We start from the raw sequence: 25,179 nt of genomic DNA, 5'->3' as shown, positions 1-25,179 counted from the left end.
TTCTCTGCCACCCAATCCTGTAGGACAGAGGTCCCCAACCCTTTTTGCACCAGGGACTGGCTTTAAGCGATCAAGAGAGGAATGGGTGAATGAATGGACGGAGGGTGGGAAGGAAGGAAGGAAAGAGGGAAGGGACAGGAACAGAGGAAGGAAGCAAGGAAACTTATGAAAGGGGAGAGTAAGAGAGGAATGAGTGAAGGGAGGGAGGGAGGGAAGAAGGTGGGAAGGAGAAAGAAAAGAAGAAATAGAGGAAGGGAAGGTAAAAGAGAGAAAGAAAAAGAGCAAGAAAGAAAGCTGCAAGCCCCCCCCCCGAGCCCCCCAGGCCGGCTGCAACCTTTTAAAACACGCGCGCCACTTCGCAGCTGTCTCCTGAAGCCGAACGCGGAAGTTAGCATTTGGCTTCAGGAGACAGCTCCTTGGCGCTTGTATCTCGAATTTGGGCTTGTAAGTAGAACAAAAATATCTCTCCCCTCCCAGCTCTTATCTCGAGTTGCTCTTAAGTAGAGCAGCTCTTATGTCGGGGTTCCACTGTACTCTGAAAAATACGGTATAATAATGTGTGCATTATATGTTAAAAAGGGATAAAGGTTTGTCAGCTCTCCCAGGCAAAGAAGACACAAAACATGACCAGCTAATACATTGTTTAAGGGTGCATTAACAGAATATTGCCAATCTAAAAGTACATATCCCTTACTTTCTCTTTTCACAGCCTGATCAAGGAAGGTCCTCTCTAAATTTGTTTCTCTGGTTGTTAAACAACTGCAGGTTTCTCCCCCACTTGTCTGATCATTTCCTAGGCAGCATCTATTTTCCTTTATCCTGAAGGTCATCCGCCATAGCTTTGATCGCCTAGTTCTGCCTGCCATTGATAGATAACCAGTCCTTAATAAATGTAAAGACCTCCCATTACTGGACACTTCCACAGATATCATTATTTCTACCATTCAAACACTCTTTGCAATTTCAGAAAAGTCTGCAAACATTCCCATGGAGCCATCGCATTAAATCAAGCTCTATTCTCTCCCACATTCAAAATGGTTGCCAGCCCAGACTTCTATTCCTTTCTTATTCTTTTCAGTTGCTTCCTAAAATGTGTACCCTGAAAAACAAATAAATTTGAATGATCTGTATAGGCTAGCCTAGTTTTTCTCAACCATGGTGGCAGCCCCAACCCTCTGGAACCAGCTCCCCCCAGATATCAGAGTTGCCCCCACCCTCCTTGCCTTTCGCAAGCTCCTTAAAACCCACCTCTGTCATCAGGCATAGGGGAATTGAAATTTCACTTCCCCCTAGGCTTATAGAATTTATACATGGTATGCTTGTATGTATGAGTGGTTCTTTAAATTGGGTTTTTTTAGATTGTTTTTAATATTAGATTTGTTTACATTGTCTTTTTATATTGTTGTTAGCTGCCCCGAGTCTTCAGAGTGGGGCGGCATATAAATCTAATAAATACAAATACAAATACAAATGGTAACTTTAAGATCTGTGAACTTCAACCCCCATAATTCCCCAACCATCAGCACAACTAGCTGATTGGGGAAATCTGAGAGTGCAGCACCAGCACAGCTGAATGGAGAATTCTGGGAGCTGAAGTCTATCTACCTTAAAATTGGTAAGGCTGAGAAACACTGGGCTAAAGGTAGGTTTCTCCAATTTCAATGGAAAGTAGCTTGAAAAAAAAGGTTTATGAGGTATTTGTTCAATACAATTTCATGTTTTATCAGGAAGATTTTGTATTGAAAAATATACAGTAGTACCTCTAGATACGAGCTGCTCTACATGCGAGCATTTCAAGATACGAGCTACGAGGGGAGAGACGTTTCTGTTCTAGTTCCGAGCTCAAATTTGGGATACGAGCCGAGCGTCCACTAGGTGGCGCAAGAATCCTTGCTTTTGGTTATCTCGGAGGGGAAAAACAACTTGTTCCAGATACGAGTTGCCTCGAGATACAAGCTCCCTTATGGAACGAATTATGCTTGTATCTAGGGGTACTACTGTACTTCTGTTGTACGAAATATGCATTCAGTTGTGAAAAAGATGGTCACAAATCCTAAGCCATATGACTCTGACAATGGAGAAAGGGGATGAAAGAAGGCCTGGGATGATCCTATTTTTGCTAATTGTTTCCTGTTTGCTTTCAGCTGAAAAGACAAACCGTTTGATTGGAGTCTCTGAGCTTCTACTCTCTACCGCAGTTCAGAGCGGACTTTTTTGCTTGCTGGGAGCTCAGCCTCTCCTTGTTGTGGGATTCTCTGGCCCGCTCTTGGTCTTTGAAGAAGCTTTTTACACAGTAAGTGTCCTGCCAGAAATCACTACAACTTGTTGAAAGAGAACCAGATTGTTGCTACAATTGAGCAACTGGATTTTATTGCCTTAAACTGTAATGTAGCTCAGGAGTCTCCAACTTTGGCAACTTTACGACTTGTGGACTTCAACTCCCAGAATTCTAACAGTTGAAGTACACAAGTCTTACAATTGCCAAGGTTGGAGACCTCTTGATGTAGTTTATATGAATCCATCAATTGTCATTTTGCAAATAATGTTTTAGTGTGCCGTGAATGCTCAGCAAATAATGGCTTAACCAACTATGGCCAAACAATCCATAGTGATGGTCAGTTGGTTAAATTATTTTAAAGCAATAGACAATATTGAAATTAATGGGCAATTTTTGGCTATAAGATATGAGATGAAACAAAATCCATGTCTACGGGTAGCATAACACCTATTTCTAGGTGCTGGAGAGAGCAATAAAGACATTTTTAGCTGGCTTCTAATCAGGCAGTGTTTCATATAACAATATTATTCCTATGTTATTAGGAACTTTCCAGATCATGCATGCGCAGTCTTACTTCCATAGCAATAGAATATTATGTCTTTTCCAATCTGATATCATATTAATTTAAACTCCCACAATAATGAAGTAGTGTAACAAAGATTGGGTTGGTCGTGGAATTTAAGTACAGTACATTTGTAGGAAAGCATTATGAAATGCTATAACAATTCTAAAAAAACATCTGAAGACAAATTTAGATTTCAATTATTAAATATAAATATCAGATATTAAATATAAAGTTTTTTCACTGTGATCACTGTAAGAAAGCGAGGAGAAATAAATAGAAATATTTCTTCACCCAGAGGGTCGTTGGTTTATGGAATTCACTTCCAGAAGAGGTCGTGACAGCTGTCAGCCTTGATAGCTTCAAGGCAGGATTAGACAGATTCATGGATGCCAAGTGTATCGGTGGTTATTGAAACAGATGTCTGTGTGCTGCCTCTATTTTAGTTGGGGCAGGCAGGATTCCCTTGAGTACCATTTGTTGGGGGTCAGGGGAAAGGGAGGGTCTTGCCTTCTCTTTCTGCTCAAGATCCCCATGGACAATTGGTGGGCCACTGTGTGACCCAGAATGCTGGACTCGATGGGCTTTGGCCTGATTCAGCATGGCTCTTCTTATGTTCGTATGTTTCATAAGCCTGAAAAATTTACATAGGTTATTTTTCCACCTTCTCATATATGTGTTCAACTCCCCAATTCCCAACTAGCCCAAACAAAAGCCTTATTAGATGTCAACTTGGAAAGACTGATAAGAGTTCTGACATCTGTTTTATTAAAGTGAAAGTGCAAATGAAGAGGGGAAATAGCATTTTAGCTATATAGTCTATGAATTTTTCTTTGCCTTTTCTCTCCATATAGTTTTGTACGAATAATGGCTTTGAATACCTTGTGGGGAGAGTCTGGATTGGCTTTTGGCTGATACTGATAGTGATAGTGGTGGTGGCTTGTGAGGGCAGCTTTCTGGTGCGTTTCATCTCTCGCTACACTCAGGAGATCTTCTCAATTCTCATCTCCCTCATCTTCATCCTGGAAACTTTCTTCAAACTCATAAAGGTAATGTGATTTATTGTGTTTGTACTTTCTGTATTGTTGCATGACAGTTGCTGGTAGTTTTTTTTTCTTAGAGGGCAACCTTCTCCAAATACAGTAGTACCCCTAGATACAAGCATAATTCGTTCCAGAAGGGAGCTTGTATGTCGAGGCAACTCATATCTGGAACAAATAACTTTAGACGTTGTTTTTCCCCTCCGAGATAACCAAAAGCAAGGATTCTTGCGCCACCTAGTGGACGCTCGGCTCATATCCCGAATTTGAGCTTGGGACTAGAACAGAAATGTCTCTCCCCTCGTGGCTCGTATCTTGAAATACTTGCATGTAGAGCAGCTCGTATCTAGAGGTACTACTGTACATATATTCCATTTCATGACAACAACTCATTGGCTAGGTGGTTGAAATTTAGGGATATGTCCTAACATATTTTGATAACATTACAGTAATAAGGCAATAGTACCTTCAAATTTATGATAGAGGTATGGAAATCTGTCTGCCGAAATTGTTAGACAGGTGAGTCTTTGCACTGACGGAACTTAGCAGAGGCTTGACTTTTCAAACAGGGAACTTTTATTCCGGCATTTCAGCATCACTGTAGCTGAGCTATAGAATACAGTGGAACCCCGACATAAGAGCTGCTCTACTTAAGAGCAACTCGAGATAAGAGCTGGGAGGGGAGAGATATTTTTGTTCTACTTACAAGCCCAAATTCGAGATACAAGCGCCAAGGAGCTGTCTCCTGAAGCCAAACGCTAACTTCCGCGTTCGGCTTCAGGAGACAGCTGCGAAGCGGCGCGCGTGTTTTAAAAGGTTGCAGCCGGCCTGGGGGGCTCGGGGGGGTGCTTGCAGCTTTCTTTCTTGCTCTTTTTCTTTCTCTCTTTTACCTTCCCTTCCTCTATTTCTTCTTTTCTTTCTCCTTCCCACCTTCTTCCCTCCCTCCCTTCACTCATTCCTCTCTTACTCTCCCCTTTCATAAGTTTCCTTGCTTCCTTCCTCTGTTCCTGTCCCTTCCCCCTTTCTTTCTTTCTTTCTTTCTTTCTTTCTTTCTTTCTTTCTTTCTTTCTTGCTTGCTTTCTTTCTTGCTCTTTTTCTTTCTCTCTTTTACCTTCCCTTCCTCTATTTCTTCTTTTCTTTCTCCTTCCCACCTTCTTCCCTCCCTCCCTCCCTTCACTCATTCCTCTCTTACTCTCCCCTTTCATAAGTTTCCTTGCTTCCTTCCTCTGTTCCTGTCCCTTCCCTCTTTCCTTCCTTCCCACCCTCCGTCCATTCATTCACCCATTCCTCTCTTGATCGCTTAAAGCCGGTCCCTGGTGCAAAAAGGGTTGGGGACCTCTGTCCTACAGGATTGGGTGGCAGAGAAGTTGAACATATGTAAATTTAAAAGTTTAAGAAAGTTTACAAGTTAAGTGAAAGAAACTTCATTATTCATTTATATGTACATGTACATTTCTTCATTAAAAACATGTCTTTCTGCATAATTTAGACTAACTTTGTGAGTTTTTTGAGGGCTGGAACCAATTAAAATTATTTACATTAATTCCTATGGGGAAAAGTCGTTCGAGATAAGAGCTGCTCGACTTAAGAGCCCAGGTCCGGAACGAATTAAACTCGTATCTCGAGGTACCACTGTAGTGAACAGGCTTCTGAAAGCTCCTATTGTGTGGTGTCAAATAGCCAACCAATCACAAGACTTTAACTTCCCACTCAAAAGGCCTCTTGTGCTTAGCCAATTATGCTTCAGCATCAGCCTTCCTAGCCAGTCATAAGTCAAGGACTTGCCTTTCTGGTGGGGTTGTAAGTCAAGGACTTAACAAAAATGTTATGTTTTTCTGATGCCCTGCTTGAGGTAAGGCTGACTGCGGAGTAAGGCATTAAGTTTCTTCATTGTGTCATTTATTCCTTGTGCTAAAATGCTGGGCATTATTTTGAAGTAGATTTGGGGTTCCAAGTTCTAAGCAGTATATCCTTTGAAAATATTATCGTTTTGCTCTAGTATTCTTTAGTTTCTCACCAAATTAGAGACATTCCGGCAAAAATTAAAAGAAAGCCCTGGTTACTTTTGCCTCCTCTCAACTTGTCCATGCATTTGCCAAATCACATTATGTTATGGCTATACGTTCTCACTGTACAGCTTGTATATCACACTTCAGGTCACATCTATTCTCTTATAGGAATTCTTATGACTTGAGATGTAGGTTCCTACCAGTTTGGACCGATTCTATAGAAGCGGTAGTAACTTGAACCAGCAGCAACCTAGGCCTGCCATGCCCCTGAACTGGCTCTCTTTGTGGTCTCATCTTGATTTTTGCTTCTGCACATGCATAGAAGCTTTGTTTAAGCACTATGATGTGCGCATGCAAAACTATGATGCGTGCATGCAAAACTATGATGTGCATGCAAAACACATGCGTGAAGCACGTCCCTGAGTGAACCAGCAGTAAAGAAAACCAGAACCCACCCTTGCTTGAGAAGAACATATGTGTTAGTTGTATAGTTTGCATTTCCAATGTCACATATCCAAGATGTCTTGCTATCCATGTCATGGTTATGGATTACAAGAGGAATAAACAATTAACCTTTTCCACATCTTCATTTTATTTCCAGTTTTATTACTTTTAGGAAAATTTTGAAGCAGTGTGTATTTTAATATACTCAATATTTATTTCTGCTTCTCCTTCTTAACGACAATTAACCTTCAGTAACTACTCTGCTGCAAACATTTTTAATTAATGCTTCAAATGATAAGGTGATTTAAAATTCTCTGGGTAATTAAAAAGCAGAAGAATCAGTGCGAGAATTACTTAAACCACTAAACTTATATGGTCTTGAGTAAATCATCAAACCTACTTTCTACATCTGTAAAAATTGAGTCAACTATCACAGGATTTCTAAGGGAGTTTCAAACAAGCTGCAACTATAAAATGATGAGATTGGGATTACAATGGGGTAATCATTGGAATCATCATGCCTACCCTAATAAATATTTTATAATGTACCTGTGGTGGTACTTATTCCCCATGATATCCTGCTCAATTTTATTCCCATTTTACAAATAGAAAAATCAAGATAATAAGGCTAGGCCTCCCAATTTGTCCCAAAATAATCAAACCAGAAAATAAGTCCTATCCTGACTTTTAGCATGCTCCTAATATACGTCCTACCACAAAAATAAACCCCAGGGATGTGTAAGAGACACAACTGGGATGTGGGTGGGTGTGGCCAGCACCAGAGGCAACAAGAGCGTAGGGGCTGATGGTGTCCGGTAGCAGCTGCAGCCCACTGGCCCCTTGGTGCACTCTGGGGTTGTGCAGCTTACACAGTGCAGGTGACTTGATTACTTGTCCAATCATCAGACAGAGGCAGAGACATGGGGAGAGTCATGCAATCTAGATGTGTCATATGAGCCGCGGGAAAGCTGAGAGTCGGTGGCCTGGAGCAGGTAAGTGGCCGCGGAAGGATTGTCTTTGCATCTCTCAGTTTGCCTGCAGCCTACACAACATTTTGGAATCGCCTGCCTTCCCCCCTGTGCCTCTGCCTCTGTCTGCTACTTGGACAAGTAATCCACTCAACTGCACTGCACAGGCAATGCACTGTCAAAATGCATCAACCAAGGGATCGGTGGGCTGCAGCTGCTGCCGGACACTGTTGTCCTCCATGCACTCGCCGCTTCTTGTGCACCTGCTGGGGGTGTGTAATGCCCAGCCAGGTTGTTCACCCTGATATTATGTTTCCCTAACAATAAGCCCTAATGCTTGTTTTGGAGCCCCCCAAAATATAAGACCGGGTCTTATTTTCAGGGCGACATGAGACCTGAAGTAACCCATACTTTTGCACGCATAGAAAAATGAAAGGCATTCTGTTAGCATCAGCTTTCTGAAACATATACAATATCTTGATTATAGTACATTATAATCATAGTATAATGTAGTATAGTATATTATATTATAATGGCATGTGTGACTGAAACCTGGCTGGGCCCGGAGGAGGGAGTTCCTCTCTCTGAAATTTGCCCAGACAGGTTTCAGATCTGGCATCAACCTCGACCCCAGGGAATGGGGGGAAGGAGTGACTATTATAGCCAGGGAGAGCCTTTGCCTGCGTAGACTCATTGCTCCAGAGATTGCGGGTTGTGAGTCCCTCCTGGTGAAGTTGGACTTAGGGGTTCAGGTGGGCTTGTTACTCACGTACCTGCCTCCCATCTGCACGCTAACAGCCCTGCCTGTGCTGCTCGAGGAGATAGCCGGGCTGGCGGTGGGGTTCCCCAGACTCATTGTCGTGGGGGACTTCAACCTACCATCACTCGGCGAAACCTCTGGGCTAGAGCAGGAGTTCATGGCCACCATGGCATCCATGGACCTGACTCAAGTAGTACAGGGTCCGACTCACAAGGGGGGGCACGCACTCAACATGGTATTCCTCTCTGAGCAATTGAGTAATGGTCTGAGACTAAGGGGCTTAGAAATGTTGCCTTTGTCATGGTCAGACCATTTTCTATTGCGGCTTGACTTCCTGGCTCCAATCCTTCCCCACAGGGAGGTGGAATCGACTAGGTGGTTCCGCCCCAGATGCCTGATGGACCCAGAGGGCTTTCAGAGGGCGCTTGGGGTTATTCCAGATGCACTTGCCCACAGTTCGGCAGGGTCTCTTGCTGAGGCCTGGAACAAGGCTGCAGCGGAGGCTCTTGACTGGATTGCACCGCTACGACCTCTCCGCGGCACTAGACCCCGTAGAGCTCCATGGTTCAATAAGGAGTTCCTGGAATTGAAACGCCAGAAGAGACATCTAGAGAAGCGATGGAGGAAGAGTAAATCCGAATCTGATCGAACACTTGTAAGAGCTCATATTAAGACTTACAAAGTGGCACTCAAGGCGGCAAGATGCGCATATCATGCTGCCTTGATTGCATCAGCGGAATCCCGCCCAGCCACTCTGTTTAGGGTGACCCACTCCCTTCTTAACCAGGGGGGAGTTGGGGAGCCCTTACAGAGTAGTGCCGAGGATTTTAACACGTTTTTCGCTGATAAAGTTGCTCGGACCTCGACTCCAATTGGATAACAGAGTCGACTGACAATGAGTCAGTCGAGGTGACTGGGGCCCGTACTTGTCCATCTGTCTGGGAAGAGTTTGATCTGGTGACACCTGATGAAGTGGACAAGGCCATTGGAGCTGTGAGTTCCACCACCTGCTTACTGATCCGTGTCCCTCCTGGCTGGTTTCGGCTGGGTCCAGAAGATTGTCAATGCTTCTTTGGGGAGGGGGTCATTTCCGGATCCCTACAAGGAGGCACTTGTCTGCCCCCTCCTCAAGAATCCTTCCCTGGACCCTGCCATTCTCAACAACTATCGTCCAGTCTTCAACCTTCCCTTTATGTGGAAGGATTTTAACACGATTCAAGCCCGGCTACAGCATGGAAACTGCTTTGGTCGCATTGATGGATGATCTCTGGCGGGCCCGGGACAGGGGTTTATCCTGTGTCCTGGTGCTTCTCGACCTCTCAGCGGCTTTCGATACCATCGACCATGGTATCCTTCTGCACCGGCTGGGGGGTTTGGGAGTGGGAGGCACTGTCCGTCAGTGGTTCTCCTCCTCCCTCTCCGGTCGGTCGCAGTCGGTGTTACTGGGGGGTCAGAAGTTGACCTCTAGGCTTCTCCCTTGTGGAGTGCCTCAGGGGTTGGTCCTTTCCCCCCAGCTATTTAATATCTACATGAAACCGCTGGGCTAGATCATCCAAGGGCATGGGGTGAGGTATCATCAGTATGCGGATAATACCCAGTTGTACATCTCCACCCCATGTCCAGTCAATGAAGCAGTGGATGTGATGTGCCAGTGCCTGGAGGCTGTTGAGGTCTGGATGGGTGTCAACAGACTCAAACTCAACCCGGATAAGACGGAGTGGCTGTGGGTTTTGCCTCCCAAGGACAATTCCATCTGTCCATCCATCACCCGGGGGGGGGGAATCACTGACCCCCTCAGAGAAGATCCGCAACTTGGGCGTCCTTGATCCACAGCTCACATTAGAGAAACATCTTTCAGCTGTGGCGAGGGGGGCGTTTGTCCAGGTTCACCTGGTGCAGCAATTGCGGCCCTATTTGGACCGGGAATCACTGCTCACAATCACTCATGCCCTCAACACCTCAAGGCTTGACTACTGTAAAGCTCTCTACATGGGGCTACCTTTGAAGAATGTTTGGAAATTTCAGATCGTGCAGAATGCAGCTGCGAGAGCAATCATGGGCTTCCCTAAATAGGCCCATGTTACACCAACACTCCGCAGTCTGCATTGGTTGCCGATCAGTTTCCAGTCACAATTCTAAATGTTGGTTATGACCTATAAAGCCCTTCAGGGCATTGGACCAGAATATCTCCGGGACCGCTTTCTGCCGCACGAATCCCAGCGACCAGTTAGGTCCCACAGAATGGGCCTTCTCCGGGTCCAGTCAACTAAACAATGTCGTTTGGCGGGGCCCAGGGGAAGAGCCTTCTCTGTGGCGGCCCTGGCCCTCTGAAACCAACTCCCCCCAGAGATCAGAATTGCCCCCACCCTCCTTGCCTTTTGTAAGCTCCTTAAAACCCACCTCTGTCATCAGGCATGGGGGAATTGAGATATACCTTCCCCCTAGGTCTATACAATTTATGCATGGTATGTTTGTGTGTATGTTTGGTTTTTAATAAGGGTTTTTAGTAATTTAAATATTAGATTTGTTATATGCTGTTTTTATTATTGTTATTAGCCGCCCCGAGTCTACGGAGAGGGGGGGGCGGCATACAAATCTAATAAATAAATAAATAAATAAATAAATAAATAAATAAATAAACAAACAAACAAACAAACAAACAAACAAATAAATTGCTTCAAGTTTTTAAAACTATTTGTTTTGCCATAGTCTTCTTTCATCCTCACCATTATACATGGTTAATGTTATTAATAGAGCATCTGCTTCTGAAATTTTGTAAAATTGCTTCAGAGATCTGCCTGTCTACTCTTTGCACAGCCCACTCCCCAGAATCAGCTGGTCCAGGAAACAACACTGCCAAGATACGGTTTCCATAGAAACTAAGGAGCAGGAAGAATTGTGGGGAGGATAAGATCTGGAAGAAGGATGAAAGGAAGCTGTTGCAGGTGGTTTCATTTAGAATTACCCCTGCAAAGATTTGATAATATTGGATTAGATAGCTCAGGACAACTGGACAAGACAAGGCAAAGATTGGAGATGATACCAGGAGAATCAAGAAACAGAGAAAACATAGAGGCCTAACATACTTAAGCAATAGGCCCAGACTTACATTAACCTCTCCATCTCTGCCCATATTAATCTTTTCAGTCATCAAAAAATATGTTGCAGCACTGTAAACATTAATGTATCGTCATATGATCTAGGAACACCCTTGCCCTGGGAACACCACAAGGGGGTGTCACTCATCTCCAAAATGGAATCAATTAATAAATGTAATTTGTTATTTAGTTAAAATTGGCCCAAATCTTGCAAAACTACTGGATCTTGTAAGATCTCTATGTTCTTGAATGTGAATGGAATTTTCATGTGAGAACGCTGTGCTACGTGATGACATTTATTTAATTTTGGGGACTATATGATGTCGCCTATTGTAGAAATTATTTTAAAAAGGCAGTCATACCTGCGTAATCTAAAAATACTTACGTGATAACAGATTTGTTCGCCTTTTAGGCTATGAAAGTCAAGAATGTCCCAAAAGACTGCCACGAGGCTGTTGCTATTTTCTACAGAAGATTAACACAGCTAGTCCTTTGCAACAAAAGTCAGCCTTCTTCAATTTATTACCTCCCCCCCCACTCCCAGTTGTGTTGATCACAAACTCTAGAACATCAGACTGCATAGCTAGCAGGCAGAAATGTAATGGTTGAATAAACGCTATCATGTTGATATCAAATTTTAGCAACCACCTGGATAGATTTTCTCGATAATTCCAGTCTATGCAATGCTAGTGTCATATTAAAGAGAGTAGGGCTTTAATCACACTTACCATTTTGAGATTGTTACACATACCATGTATTGCTGGGACAATTGGCCTAACTGTATATGTAGTTAGCAGCCAACTCAATCTCGATTTTAAAATCTTTTTAAAAATCTGAGGGCAGGTAATGTGTTTTGTCATCTTCCTTCTTTCTTTCACTGCTTTATCTCCTGAAGAATGCTCATATATAGGAAAATTATACATGAGTTACTCTGTGATAAGATGCTGCCATCTTTGGTTTCTAGAGTGGCTTTTTTCAGCCTGATATTCTCCTCCACTAGTCTCTTCTTGTATTGAGACTATTACCCTCCAAATTGCTACTCAGATTGACAGATCAAGGACAGTACGGTTAATCAGCCACAAAAGCTGCATTCCACCACAATCACAGAACAATTCAGATAGCAAAGCCCAAATTACATCCTTCTGGGCTCAGTGAATACATCCAAAACCAATTCAGTCCTATTAAAAAAAGGCCTGAAGAAATAACTTGCCCATCCTACAGGAGAAGATGAAAATATGTTTTTCATCTTTTTTAGGTGGATAAAAGTGAATACTGATCACCAACAGATATGAAGAGACCCAACATATATTCTTTGCTACAGTAAGCCTTATAGACAATATACACTGAAGTACAGAACAGCCAACCATATCTAAGGCTGATATATTACACCATTTTAGCTCACATGATTAGGGCATGTTGTGTATCTAGAAACTGAATTCAATAAAACATGTTTTCATTAATTATGGGTATGTAGACCAGTGGTTCTCAACCTGGGGGTTGGGACTCTTTTGGGGGTCGAACAACCATTGCCTAAGACCATGGCAAAAGACAAATTTCCCATGGTGTTAGGAACTAATGCTTCTATTCTGGCAACTTGGAACAGGGGTGGCGCAGCAGGTAGAGTGCTGTACTGCAAGCCACTGAAGCTGACTGTAGATCTGTAGGTCAGCAGTTCAAATCTCATCATGGGCTCAAGGTTGACTCAGCCTTCCATCCTTCCGAGGTGGATAAAATGAGGACCCGGATTGTGGGGGCAATATGCTGGCTCTGTTAAAAAGTGCTATTGCTAACATGTTGTAAGCCACCCTGAGTCTAAGGAGAAGGGCGGCATAAAACTCGAATAAATAAAATAAATAAATAAATATTTTTACAATCCGACCAATCAGGCATTTACAGTGAGGGTGTCCCTCTGTCCTTCCTGCCAATCAGCTTAAAGCTCTGTTGGGAGAACTGGGCTAGACCTATGGTTGGCAGTCACCGCAACATGAGGAACTGTATTAAGGGGTTGTGGCATTAGTACGGTTGAGAACCACTGATGTAGACTATGTAGAGAACTACCAAAGTCTTACAGCCATCTTAAAGTAGAGCTACTTTGGGTCTCATTTATCCCATATGGAACAAATACAGAGTTGCCTAAAGATTTAAAGACCACTATGGCACCTGCACCATCATTTTATTAGTCTTTCTTCTAGCGTTTTCCCCCCCCTACAGTACCATCTTCTGGATGTTTTTTTACTTCCTATTTCTAGGGCTGAGAGAAAATCAGTTATTTCTATGCTTTAAAAAGGACTTTGATTCAAGGTTCTCTGTGTCTGTTTTAGTGCCTTTGAACCCCATACACAATTATGATTTTATTTATTAAGAGATTTCTATATCTCCCTTCAACACCATTTTCCTGAATGGTATACAAATAAATCAAAATACTATCCATTCACATCTAATAAAAGGGGCATTGAGTCTGCAATAGTATAATATATACAGAATCCCTGCCATACTAACTCAGAAATAAGGACCTCAAGGATTAAATAAATGTGGCAATTGACAGGTTTTGTTAAAGCAATGCAGAAAACACAGAAGAGTTCTAAGTATTGGGTATTTCCTTCAAAGATTTATTAAGCAGATGACGACTCAACCAAGGAAACATCTGAGGAAGGTAAATACCATAGAAATTCATGCTTACATAATCATTAAGCTTAGATAGATAGCCCAAGAAATCCCAGGAAAATATGATCCATAAACGTCCCTCTTCTCATTCCAGTACTAATGTTTTAGCATTTTCCTCACATCAGGAAAATTTAAAGAATTTGAAGGGCCAAATAACACCTGATATTTTCTTCACAGAGTCTTAGGGTCTTATGAAAAGATATGTTAACGTTAGGGCTTCATAATGAACCCAAATCTGCATTCAAAATTAAAGACATGCCTGGAAAGAATATCTAAATATTTGCTACATTTATATTTTAAGAATAAAATTCCTCTTTGGCAAATAGAAAGAAAATGTTTTTATTTATTTTATTTATTTTTATTGTTAGAGTTGAAAGGGACCATGAAGGCCACCAAGTTCAACTCCCTGCCCAAGCAGGAACCCTATCAAGTGGCAGTTCAATCTTCTCTTAAAAATATCTGAGATGATACTTTCTTTTATTTTCTATTTTATTTTCTATCCTGCAGATATTGCTGTTAGTTTATCAACATTCAGAATCTGCGCATTATCCTGCAGATATTGCTGTTAGTTTATCAACATTCAGAATCTGCGCATTATGAACCCCATTCTTGTCAGATCAACTGCTTTTGTTTCATTGTAGATCTTAGATACGTTTTATTATCAATTCCTGAAATAGGCATATAGCAATTTTTGAATGCACTAATTAAATGTGGAAATGTATATTGAAGCATTTTGTTCAATGTATGTTTCCGTACCAACAAACTATTACCCAAATGCTATAGCAATTGCTTCAGTTACACAAAGAACACAATTACAGTAAAAAATTAAAAAAAAACCAAGCCCACCAATATTGGGAATCTTCCTACTTCAAGAAGTAATTCTTGGTGTTCACGTGCCCTTTTTTCCCTGCCCATTAGCAGTTAACAGTCCCTGGGAATACCTGCCCACTGAACGCACAATTCCAAATCTTACTTTGCACAAAATTTGTAGGAAGAAACCAGCATCGGCAAGCAGGACTTTGAGTATTCCATTATTTGAAATATCACCACGTATCCACTTTTGCTTATTATTTTGCTTCCTTTGCCCCCCACCCTTACTCACCTTTTCGGGATAGCATTGCAGCTATGATTATACAGTATTTGGTTTTAGATATGCTGCTGCTGCTGCCAAGTTGCTCTCTATCACTGGCTAGAGAATAGTTGACAAAACAAGTAATAATTGCTTATATTTTGCTGTAACTCTTTTGCTTGTTTGCTTTCCTGTTTTATTATTAAACCCACAGATAATGAAGGTGCTATTCCATCTTTATTTTAAAAAGCACAATCTTGGTTAGATATTAATTGTTTCACATGAGCAAACTGTGTCCCCTTGAGGAAGAACTTAACCAAAACTTCAACTTTGAATTAATTGGATAAATATATTTTAACTATGAGTGATAATAGGAGAAAGGAGGAACTATAGATAACAGGCTAGTCTGTGTACTGCCAGCTGCCCGGAAATTCATTCCTATGTGAGTCAGGCTCATTGCAAAGTCTTCAAAATAAAACTCCTACATGCTTTGCTTGAAAGAAAGAGGACAGATAGAAAGAGTTGAATGCACTTCCAGAACAGAAATTTGGGTTCATTTAGATTTAAGAATATACTCATATTTCCAAGAGTAGAATGTATGCTTTAAAAAGAATGAAATACATATGATTTATTAACGTGTGCTTTCCTATTTTAGCTACCCCTTATTGAAATTAGGATAAATGCATATAAATGCAAACAAATTACAAAATATATTTATTCATTTGACATGACCAATAAAAATAATATTAGGAGAAGAGAGAAAAATTACTGGGACTAAAGAAATGCTTTGTTTTACTTTTTTCTAACTTTGCCTTTTCGGCCATATAAACCATTGGCAACAAGGAAGGATAAATTCTTTTCATAATATAAATCCTATCACAGGAAAGAAAATATCTGTTTCTAAAAGCACGTTTAGCCTAAAATCTCACCCAATGTGACATTATTTCAGAAAATTATTCTGGAAAAAAAATCCCCTTATTAACAAGTGGATTGAAGATTTAAATCCTGTTGCTTCAGATCAAGGATCTGTATACTCTTGCATCTTATTCCTAGTAGTGATTCATCTCAAATATGTTCAATACTTTAAAGAAGTGTTTCTCATAATCTTCAGCTTTAAGATGTGTAGACTTCTTACACAGGTTTGCATTCTCAAACAATATTTTGGCTCTAGAATTCTGGAAATTGAAGTCCATACATATTAAAGGTACTGAACTTTAATCTTATAGAACCATCTTTGTGAATAACTAGTGAAAGCACTTCTTTAAAAATGAATGGTCAGATAATTGTGACTGTTATGAGATAGGGATCATGTGATTCTCATAGCAGAAATACTCAACCATTATTTGGGAATTTGCCATTGAAAATTCTTCAGAAGCTGCAGTTTGTACAGAAGGCAGCTACCTAAATTAGCTTGATTTCATATTGCCAATTTTAAAAGATTACAGTTAATTACTTGCTTGTTTCCAGGTCCAACTCACATCATAGTGCTAGACTTCAAAATCCTAAAAGTCTTGGGAGATCAATGGCTAAAAGAGCATATTTCAACTCATCTCTACTTTAAATAGTCTGCTGATGGCAACCAATCTTCCCCCTGTAGGTGGATGGAAAACAGATGGGAGATATTTGTTGGTTGCAGTAAACCAGTTAAGAAATACCTTGAGACCATCACTATGTTGTAGAAATCTGCAAAACCTAATCTATTCAAATATATGGCATCTATATGTTATACCTACCACTTTCATGTGGTCATTAAAAACTATCTTAGGTGAGGGTGGCTAGGAACTCTCTGCCACGTGAAGCAATAATCTGTTGAGTTCATACTAGACAATCTTGCTGTCAAAAAAGTACATTTTACTGCTTGCTCAGCTTTCAAACCTATTCGCTTTCCATTGCAGATTTTTAAAGAGCACCCTCTGAAAAATGTGTATAGAAACATCACCCTTTCTGGAGAGGAAGAACCAAGGGAACCTGCACCAAATACGGCTCTGCTTTCTCTTGTGCTGATGGGAGGAACATTTTTCATCGCTTTCTTCTTACGGAAGTTCAAAAACAGCAGCTTTTTCCCTGGCAAGGTAAATTGTCCTTAGGGCTTGGATGAAATAGATTTTTTGCTTAGGCTTTTGAAAGAAAGGAGCTTAAATCTGTGCTTGCCTACAGGGTTTAGTCTGCTGTGTTCCATCCCTAATTGGAATCAAGTGCACTCTAAATTAAAGTTGTTGGATGCTGATTGAAAGGTTTAATTATCAACTTAAGTTGAAAATATTATAATACAAAATGCAAAGTATTTAATCTTCAATGGAGCTGCAATTCACATAAACTGAAATCCACTTTCCTGGAAATCTTATTGAATTCAGAGGCATGCTATTAAATAATTGAATTGATAGCTTTAGTAAGCTACAAAAAGTTATTTCACTGGATGACTCTCCCAAGAATAAATAAAAATAAGATTTTTTTTGGCAACATTCAAGCTGATATTTAAATAGACAACCACAGGACTGGATGATTTATAATGAACATTCAAATATATTGATTGAGCATAAGGGTCTCAGTTTAAAAATCTACCTATTAATATGTAAATATACAAAGGCAGATTAAAAAAATTACAGATACATAGAGAAATCTTAGAAGTCAAAAAAAGAAAATATATAGGTTTAAACAGAGAAGAGATTTTAGTTTTCTACAGAACTCTTAACACTTCAGCAATATTTGAAGAGCCACAGGTTTCAACCCTGCAGGAATAGCTAAGTGTGTGGTCATTTCCACACTAGCAATTTTTAGGACTCTTTATAGTGATTGGACCATAATTGGGCCCAACTAATAGAAATAAGGATAGACTTTATATCATAACAGTGTTATGATATAAGATCTATCCTCATTATTATTATTTGTGTTGGCTGAGTGGCATTGTGAAAGTTCTACCAGCTGTAAATGGGGGAATTTCCTCTAAGAACATTTTTTAGAAGTCTCCTGTTCTTACTATGCATAAAGATAGAGATGGCCATTGTTTGGATTTTAGAGCAGACTTACTAATGCATTATCATCTTTCTTTTCAAACACTAGTGTGAACAAGCAATCTAGAAACTGAGAGTCTCTTCTTGACCCACTCTATCCCCCAAGTAGGCTATGTTAACACATTTCTTATTTTTGACAGCTTCGCCGGGTGATTGGTGACTTTGGTGTCCCTATTTCCATCTTCATCATGACATTGGCAGACAACTTTATTAAAGATACCTACACTCAGGTAACGTTCTTTTGTTTATTAATGCAGTTCCTTTCCCTTATCTTTTTTTTCTTTGTTTCTAGTCTTCTAGTTCGGAAAGGAAGAAAGGTGCTCATACATAATCCTCCTCTTTGAATGATTTTGACTTTTTTTCAAGAGAGTTTGCCTAAGAGACTTAAAATAAAATAATAGAATGACAATCTGCCTATTCCAAATATAGATGTTAGCTGCAATGGCTATTAAATCTGATTTCAACATTGACAACAGAAAAATTCTTATACTTTATCAGAGGTCTTGGAGTGAAGAGAAAATATTTTAGGCTGGTAGTGAATGGAAAATGAAAAAGAAATTCACATAGTCCATCCAATTTTCCCTTTTGGCATCCATATCTGTAGGAAAAATATTTATTATGATAAATGACCGGTCCTGTTTTCCATATTGGGATGAGCAGGATACTAACTGGCATAGAGTCCATTGATTTTTCTCTACTTTTCTTTCTTTTCCTAGAAATTGAAAGTTCCCAAAGGCATTCAAGTCTCCAATCCTGAAGAACGGGATTGGTTTATCCATCCATTAGGTAACAATTTCCCCATATGGATGTTCTTTGCTTCAGCTTTACCAGCTCTCCTGGTTTTCATTCTCATCTTCTTGGAGACACAGATCACCACGTAAGAAATTGGGGAAAGATGAAAAAATGAATAAAAATAATAACAATTGACCCATGCGATAGATTAACAAAGGGGATGGGAAGGAAGTCAGGATTCAAGAAATGCCTCCTGGATTTAGATAAGAAATGGGAATTATGTGGTTCCGATTTTACATTGATTTCATATCAACTCCAGTATAAAATATGTATGTACAAGTTTGACAAAGATGTTTTGGTTGATTGTGATGGCAGAGATGGCAGATTTATAATACAATATTAAAATAACAAATAAATATTCTGTTTTAATTTTGCTCCCACTTCAGACTGATTGTAAGCAAACCGGAAAGGAAAATGGTGAAAGGCTCAGGTTTCCATCTCGATCTCCTCCTTATTGTTGGAATGGGAGGCATTGCACCACTTTTGGGCATGCCCTGGCTGAGTGCCACCACAGTGAGGACTGTCACGCATGCTAATGCTCTGACAGTTATGTCCAAGACTACTGTGCCAGGAGAAAAGGCCTCCATCCAGGAGGTCAAGGAACAGAGGGTGACTGGCTTCCTGGTGGCTATTCTTGTGGGTGAGTTCTTCTACAAAATATCTATCTATCTATCTATCTATCTATCTATCTATCATCTATCTATTTATTTGTGTTGAAAGGGACCTTGCAGATCATCAAGTCCAACCCCCTGCTTAAGCAGGAAATCCTACAGCACCCCAGCCAAATGACAGTCCAATCTCCTCTTGAAAATGTCCAGAGTTGGGGCGTTCACAACCTCCAATGCCAGGCCGTTTCACTGGTTGATCGTTCTGACCATCAGGAAGTTCTTCCTTATTTATAGGTTGAATCTCTCCTTGATCAGCTTCCAACCATTGTTCCTCGTCTGGCCCTCTGGTGCCCTGGAAAACAGCGTGACCCTCCTCCCCTCATGGCAATCCCTCAAGTACCTGTAGAGTTCTATCCATTGATTGTATTTATTTTTATTTATTTCAAGTTTTATAAGATTGTCCCACTAATCAGCATGCATCATAAACAACCAATTTTTTTTAATGAAAACTATCTACAACAATATAAAATGTAAATGTAATATGTCAACCAAGCATACAACAAAATAGCCACAAGAGGAACTCCCACTCATCCAGCCCCCCTAACTAAAGAAAGCACCGGATCTTAAGGCCTTGCTAAAGATGAGCAGAGTTGGGGCCAATGGTGTATTCGTGATAGTGAAAGATGATTCCATATAGCAGGGGCAATCACAAAAAAGGCATATGACTCCGTAAGATGACAAGATTTAAAATAAAGTACAATCACTGATGGAGCATGTGGGTTGAGCAAAGGTTCTTGGGAGAAGGCAGTTCTTCAAGTAATCTTATCCTATGGCCGTAATGAGGAACCTATGGCACGTGTGTTACAGGTGACATGCAGAGCCCTCTCTGTGGGCACACAACCTATTGCCCCAGCTCAGCTCCACCATTCATGTGCATGCACCTCCCATCAGACAGCTGGTTTTGGGATCTCTGCCATATATGTGCGGGCTGGGGGGCATGTGTGAGAAGGGGTTGGGGTGAATTTGGGAGTCATGTGTCCATATGTGGAAGGCAGGGGTAGCGTGAGGGGTAGCGTGCTTATGCATGTGAATGGAAGTAGCATGGGGCGTCATGGTATGCATTTGTAGAGGACAGGTCACACACAGAAGTTGTGCACACATGGAGGGTCAGACATATATTGCATTATGAGTGTGTGCGTGCTTTTAGCACATGACGACAAAAAGGTTAACTCTGCCATGGTTGAATACTTTTATGGTTGCAATTTAGATGGATGAATTGATAATGGGAACAGATATTTTTTCTTTTTGATGTATTATAATTAATTAATAGTATAAAGGTGGGAAATGTGGAATGTTAAGAGTTAGAGAAGAAAAACAAAAAAGTATATATTTTGATTATTTTTTATTCCATGTACATTTTATATATAAGATTGGTTTAAAAATATTTGAACAAATTACTAGGCAGAGATTTGTAGAAGCAAATGACTTAGAATAATGTAGATAAAATAATGATGATTGATATGTGTTGTATTATGAGAACTTCATAAAATTATACAAATGAGTTTTTTTCTGGGGTATTTAGTTATGATAAAAAAAAGGGGGTAAGAAAAACAAAGGACAAACAAAAAGATCAAGAAAAGGGTTTGAAGAAATATGGCTTAAAATTAAAAAGGCAAGAGAAGAATAACTATTTTGGTAAATTAAGCTAATAGCATTCCATTTGGGAAAAAACCTTTTTTTAAATTGATTGTGGAAGATCCCACAAGACAAAATTAGATTTTTTTTTCTTTAAAAAAACAGCACTATTTTAATAAAATATACCTAGAAAAAAGTATTCCGTTTAATATTGTAAGGTATATTGATTTATATATGGTGATGGAGAAAAAATAAAAACTTTTTTTTGGGGGGGTGAAATAAACCAAACTGGAGTCTACTCATTAGGAAGATTGATTACTGTTTTTGTGTTCTGCTTGTGATTGTCTTCTTGTTTCCAACTGATATGAGTAAGAATGATAGACAAGATTACTTTCCTTATCTCTTGTGACTGGGAAGGAGAATATTAAATTGCTCCATTCCAATGGGGTGATGCAAGTGTATTGTATAATCTTTAATTGCATTAACATTTTAAAATTAAATCTCTTTAATCTGCAGCATTGTCTTTTGCTTAACTGCAGGCCTGTCCATACTCATGGAACCTATCTTGAAGCTCATTCCACTTGCAGTACTTTTTGGCATATTTCTCTACATGGGGGTAACATCTCTCAATGGAATTCAACTATATGACCGCATACTTCTCATGCTGAAGCCACCCAAATACCATCCAGATGTGTCTTATGTTACAAAAGTAAGCTTTGAAGGCATAACTACTCCATTTTTCTTGAGCTGTGGGGAAAACATACATCTATGGGTCAAGACGTTTGTGCCCTAAATATTAGTCCCTAATCTTGTCTGACTCCCAGTGAAGGGCTACAAAAAGTTTTACTACCATACTGTGGGCATAGCTTACTTTGTGGGTGTGGCTTGCTGGCCATGTGACCAGGTAGGAGTGGCTTGATGATCATGTGATTGGGGTGGCTTAAAGGTCATGTGATTGGCTTAAATGTGGCCAACTTGACATCACTTACGTCAAGGGTTAGGTTTAGTGTGCCTGACCTCTCCTCGCCTCAAAGAGATTCAATTTCCCTTACTATTACTGAACATCCAAAATATACTATTTAATACTATGTATATGTGCCATATGTATACAACCATATTACGCACATGCACATAAAAATATACTATAGGAAGTATATGTACACACACAACACATACACAGAGGTCTTCTAAAATTATACACATTCAACCTCATTTACTGCAATGGGAAAAACATATCCAGAGCCCTGAAGGATAAAAAAGAAAAAAAATTCAAAACTTTTCCACCAGTTCTTCCATCATAGGAGCCCATCGCTGATGACTTCCACACAGAGTGTTAATATGACTTCTGCCTCCTTGGGAAACCAAGCTGATTATCTTTCTGCATTTGCTGTAGTGCAAATGTTTTGCAAACAGTAATGTTGAGATTACATATACATACATACATAAATACATACATACATACAAACATATTTATTTATTTATTTGATTTGATTTGATTTGATTTGATCCGTAGACTCCGTAGACTCGTATATATATCATTTCCGGTCACAATTCAAAGTGTTGGTTATGACCTATAAAGCCCTTCATGGCACCGGGCCAGATTATCTCAGGGACCGCCTTCTGCCGCACGAATCCCAGCGACCAGTTAGGTCCCACAGAGTGGGCCTTCTCCGGGTCCCGTCAACTAAACAATGTCAGTTGGCGGGGCCCAGGGGAAGAGCTTTCTCTGTGACGGCCCCGGCCCTCTGTTACCAACTCCCCCTCCAGAGATTAGAATAGCCCCCACCCTCCTTGCCTTTCGTAAGCTCCTTAAAACCCACCTCTGCCTTCAGGCATGGGGGAACTAAGATAATCTTTCCCCCTAGGCTTCTACAATTTATGCATGGTATGTTTGTATGTATGATTGGTTTTATGACAAGGCTTTTTAGCTGTTTTAGTATTGGATTTTTACATTCTGTTTTTATCACTGTTGTTAGCCACCCCGAGTCCATGGAGAGGGGTGGCATACAAATCAAATAAATAAATAAATAAACAAACAAACAAACAAACAAACAAGTACATACATACATACATACATACATACATACATACATACATACATACATACATACATATATAATATTTATAATATATATAGCCAGGTTAAAATCAAGGGAGGGTTTGGAAGAATGGTACAGTGTCCTGTGGAAGTGTCTATAAAGCCAAAGAAGTAAGGGAAATACACTATATACTTTCTGAGCTTTGTTTACTTACTTCATTAAAAAAATTATTGTTTGTTTGTTTGTTCATTACATTTCCACACCACCCATCTCACCTGTGATTCTAGGCCATTTACAAAACCATATGACAGCTTGATCAGAAATATCACAGATTCTTTTATTAAAGTGTGAGCATATCCCTCTTCCAATTTGGAGGGTTGTGATTGGAGTATTATGGAACCAGAACTTTTAAGTGGATCGTAGGCCAAAAGGGTCATAGAAATACAGCCACTAAATCATAAATTAACCAAAAAGGCATTTTATGAGGAAAGTGTGTTAGTCAATAATAACAAATAATCAGGAATCCTTTTCTGACTAACAAAGTATTATTAAAAAGCAGAGGGGGTTTTCTGAGCTGCAGTTCACTATATCAGATGCATTGTATATCACTCAAGCCATTTATGTATCTGACTCTTCCTGATTCACCACAAAAGTTGAATTTGAAAAACAGGCTATTGGGCTAATAGGCTAAAAAAATGGCTCAATGTGCTTCTTAGATCACAGTGACTAAACCAAAATATGACAAGGAAAGTTGGTAACTGAGTGATAAAGCCAATGCTTTGCATATGGAAAAGCCACAATCTAATTTATAATAGTAGGCGCGGGAAAGGCCGCTGCATGAGAACTTGGAGTTGTGTCCGGGTCCTAGTTTGACAGATTAATGCTCTCGGTGATTTGATCATGATTCATAGAGAGATATGCCTGGTTTTAAACCTACATTAAGCCATACTCCATAATGGCAAAATTCACGTACCAGATTTAGTTATTCCATTTGTGCAACTATCTGTCTAAGACAGTGTTTCTGGATGGCTTACAGTTCTAAGATATAAAAAATATTTAAAACATAAAATAACATGATTTTTCACATAATAGTGTGCTAAGTGCTATGGTTAACAAATATCAATAATTGGACTTACATATTGGACCAAGAAAAAAAATATTATATTTTTGCACGGTGTGCCATTCATATACCATTATACGTACATATTTATTTTTTTATTTATTTATTCTTTGTCCAATATACAATACATATGAAAGGGAATAGACATTAAGTGGTATATAAAAGATAGGAAGTGAAGAGGAAGAGAAGTAGGTGGGAAGGGGAGAATATATATGATAAAATGGAAAGGAAAGACAATTGGACAGGGGACGAAAGGCACATCAGTGCACTTATGTACGCCCCTTACTGGCCTCTTAGGAACCTGGAGAGGTCGATCGAGGAGAGTCTGAGGGAGAAATGTTGGGGGTTGGGGGTTGACACTATTGAGTCAGGTAATGAGTTCCACGCTTCGACCACTCGATTGTTAAAGTCATATTTTTTACAGTCAAGTTTGGAGCGATTAACATTGAGTTTGAAGCTGTTGCGTGCTCTTGTGTTGTTGCGGTTGAAGCTGAAGTAGTCGTTGACCGGAAGGACATTAAATTTCATTGCCAGGCCAGTATTGATTCTGCTAATGTTGCCAACAATTCCTGTTTTCTTTTCATCCCAAAGGTAAAGACCAGGCGCATGCACATCTTCACCTTCACCCAGATTTTCTGCCTAGGATTGCTGTGGGGTGTGAAATCCAGCCCAGCCTCCCTTGCTTTACCTTTTATACTCATTCTGACTGTCCCTCTTCGACGCTTCCTGCTACCTTTCATTTTCACAGACACTGAGCTCAAGTGTGTAAGTATTGTGGTGTTCTCTCTTCTCCCTCAGCAATGGGAACTTCCGATGGAAAACCTATATGCATACATAAGTACCGGTATTTCTTTATTTAAAAGACATGTGTAGCTGCCTAGGTTAAAGTGCAGCTTCTGAATAGCGTAACTTGCAGATCAATGAAAAAAGAATTACCCACATCCAGGAAAGAGGGCTGCGTGCAGCTACAATTCATACAGCAATATATTTATTTATTTTTATTTGTCATACAAATATAGTATTGTATTGTAGTATGTTTAACATAATATAAGGATAAAGTAGAGAGAGAAAAGATAAAAAAA

General features: G+C 40.0%; 1 protein-coding gene across 5 annotated transcripts in view; it reads left to right on the top strand.

Moving 5' to 3' along the window:
* SLC4A1 (solute carrier family 4 member 1 (Diego blood group)) overlaps window positions 1–25,179 on the top strand; it is a 69,676-nt gene that overhangs the window by 39,324 nt on the left and 5,173 nt on the right. For all 5 annotated transcript variants that reach the window (XM_070727494.1, XM_070727496.1, XM_070727492.1 and 2 more), the window contains 8 exons: window positions 2,145–2,293; window positions 3,695–3,889; window positions 16,788–16,964; window positions 18,044–18,133; window positions 18,620–18,780; window positions 19,082–19,335; window positions 21,478–21,647; window positions 24,689–24,862. In XM_070727494.1, coding sequence (XP_070583595.1) covers window positions 2,145–2,293; window positions 3,695–3,889; window positions 16,788–16,964; window positions 18,044–18,133; window positions 18,620–18,780; window positions 19,082–19,335; window positions 21,478–21,647; window positions 24,689–24,862 — 1,370 coding nt within the window. The remainder of the gene's footprint in view (window positions 1–2,144; window positions 2,294–3,694; window positions 3,890–16,787; window positions 16,965–18,043; window positions 18,134–18,619; window positions 18,781–19,081; window positions 19,336–21,477; window positions 21,648–24,688; window positions 24,863–25,179) is intronic.

Source organism: Erythrolamprus reginae, chromosome Z, assembly GCF_031021105.1.
Source record: "Erythrolamprus reginae isolate rEryReg1 chromosome Z, rEryReg1.hap1, whole genome shotgun sequence".
NCBI lineage: Eukaryota > Metazoa > Chordata > Lepidosauria > Squamata > Dipsadidae > Erythrolamprus > Erythrolamprus reginae.
The sequence above is the reverse complement of the archived record's forward strand: the minus strand, read 5'-3'. Positions and strand labels throughout refer to the sequence as shown.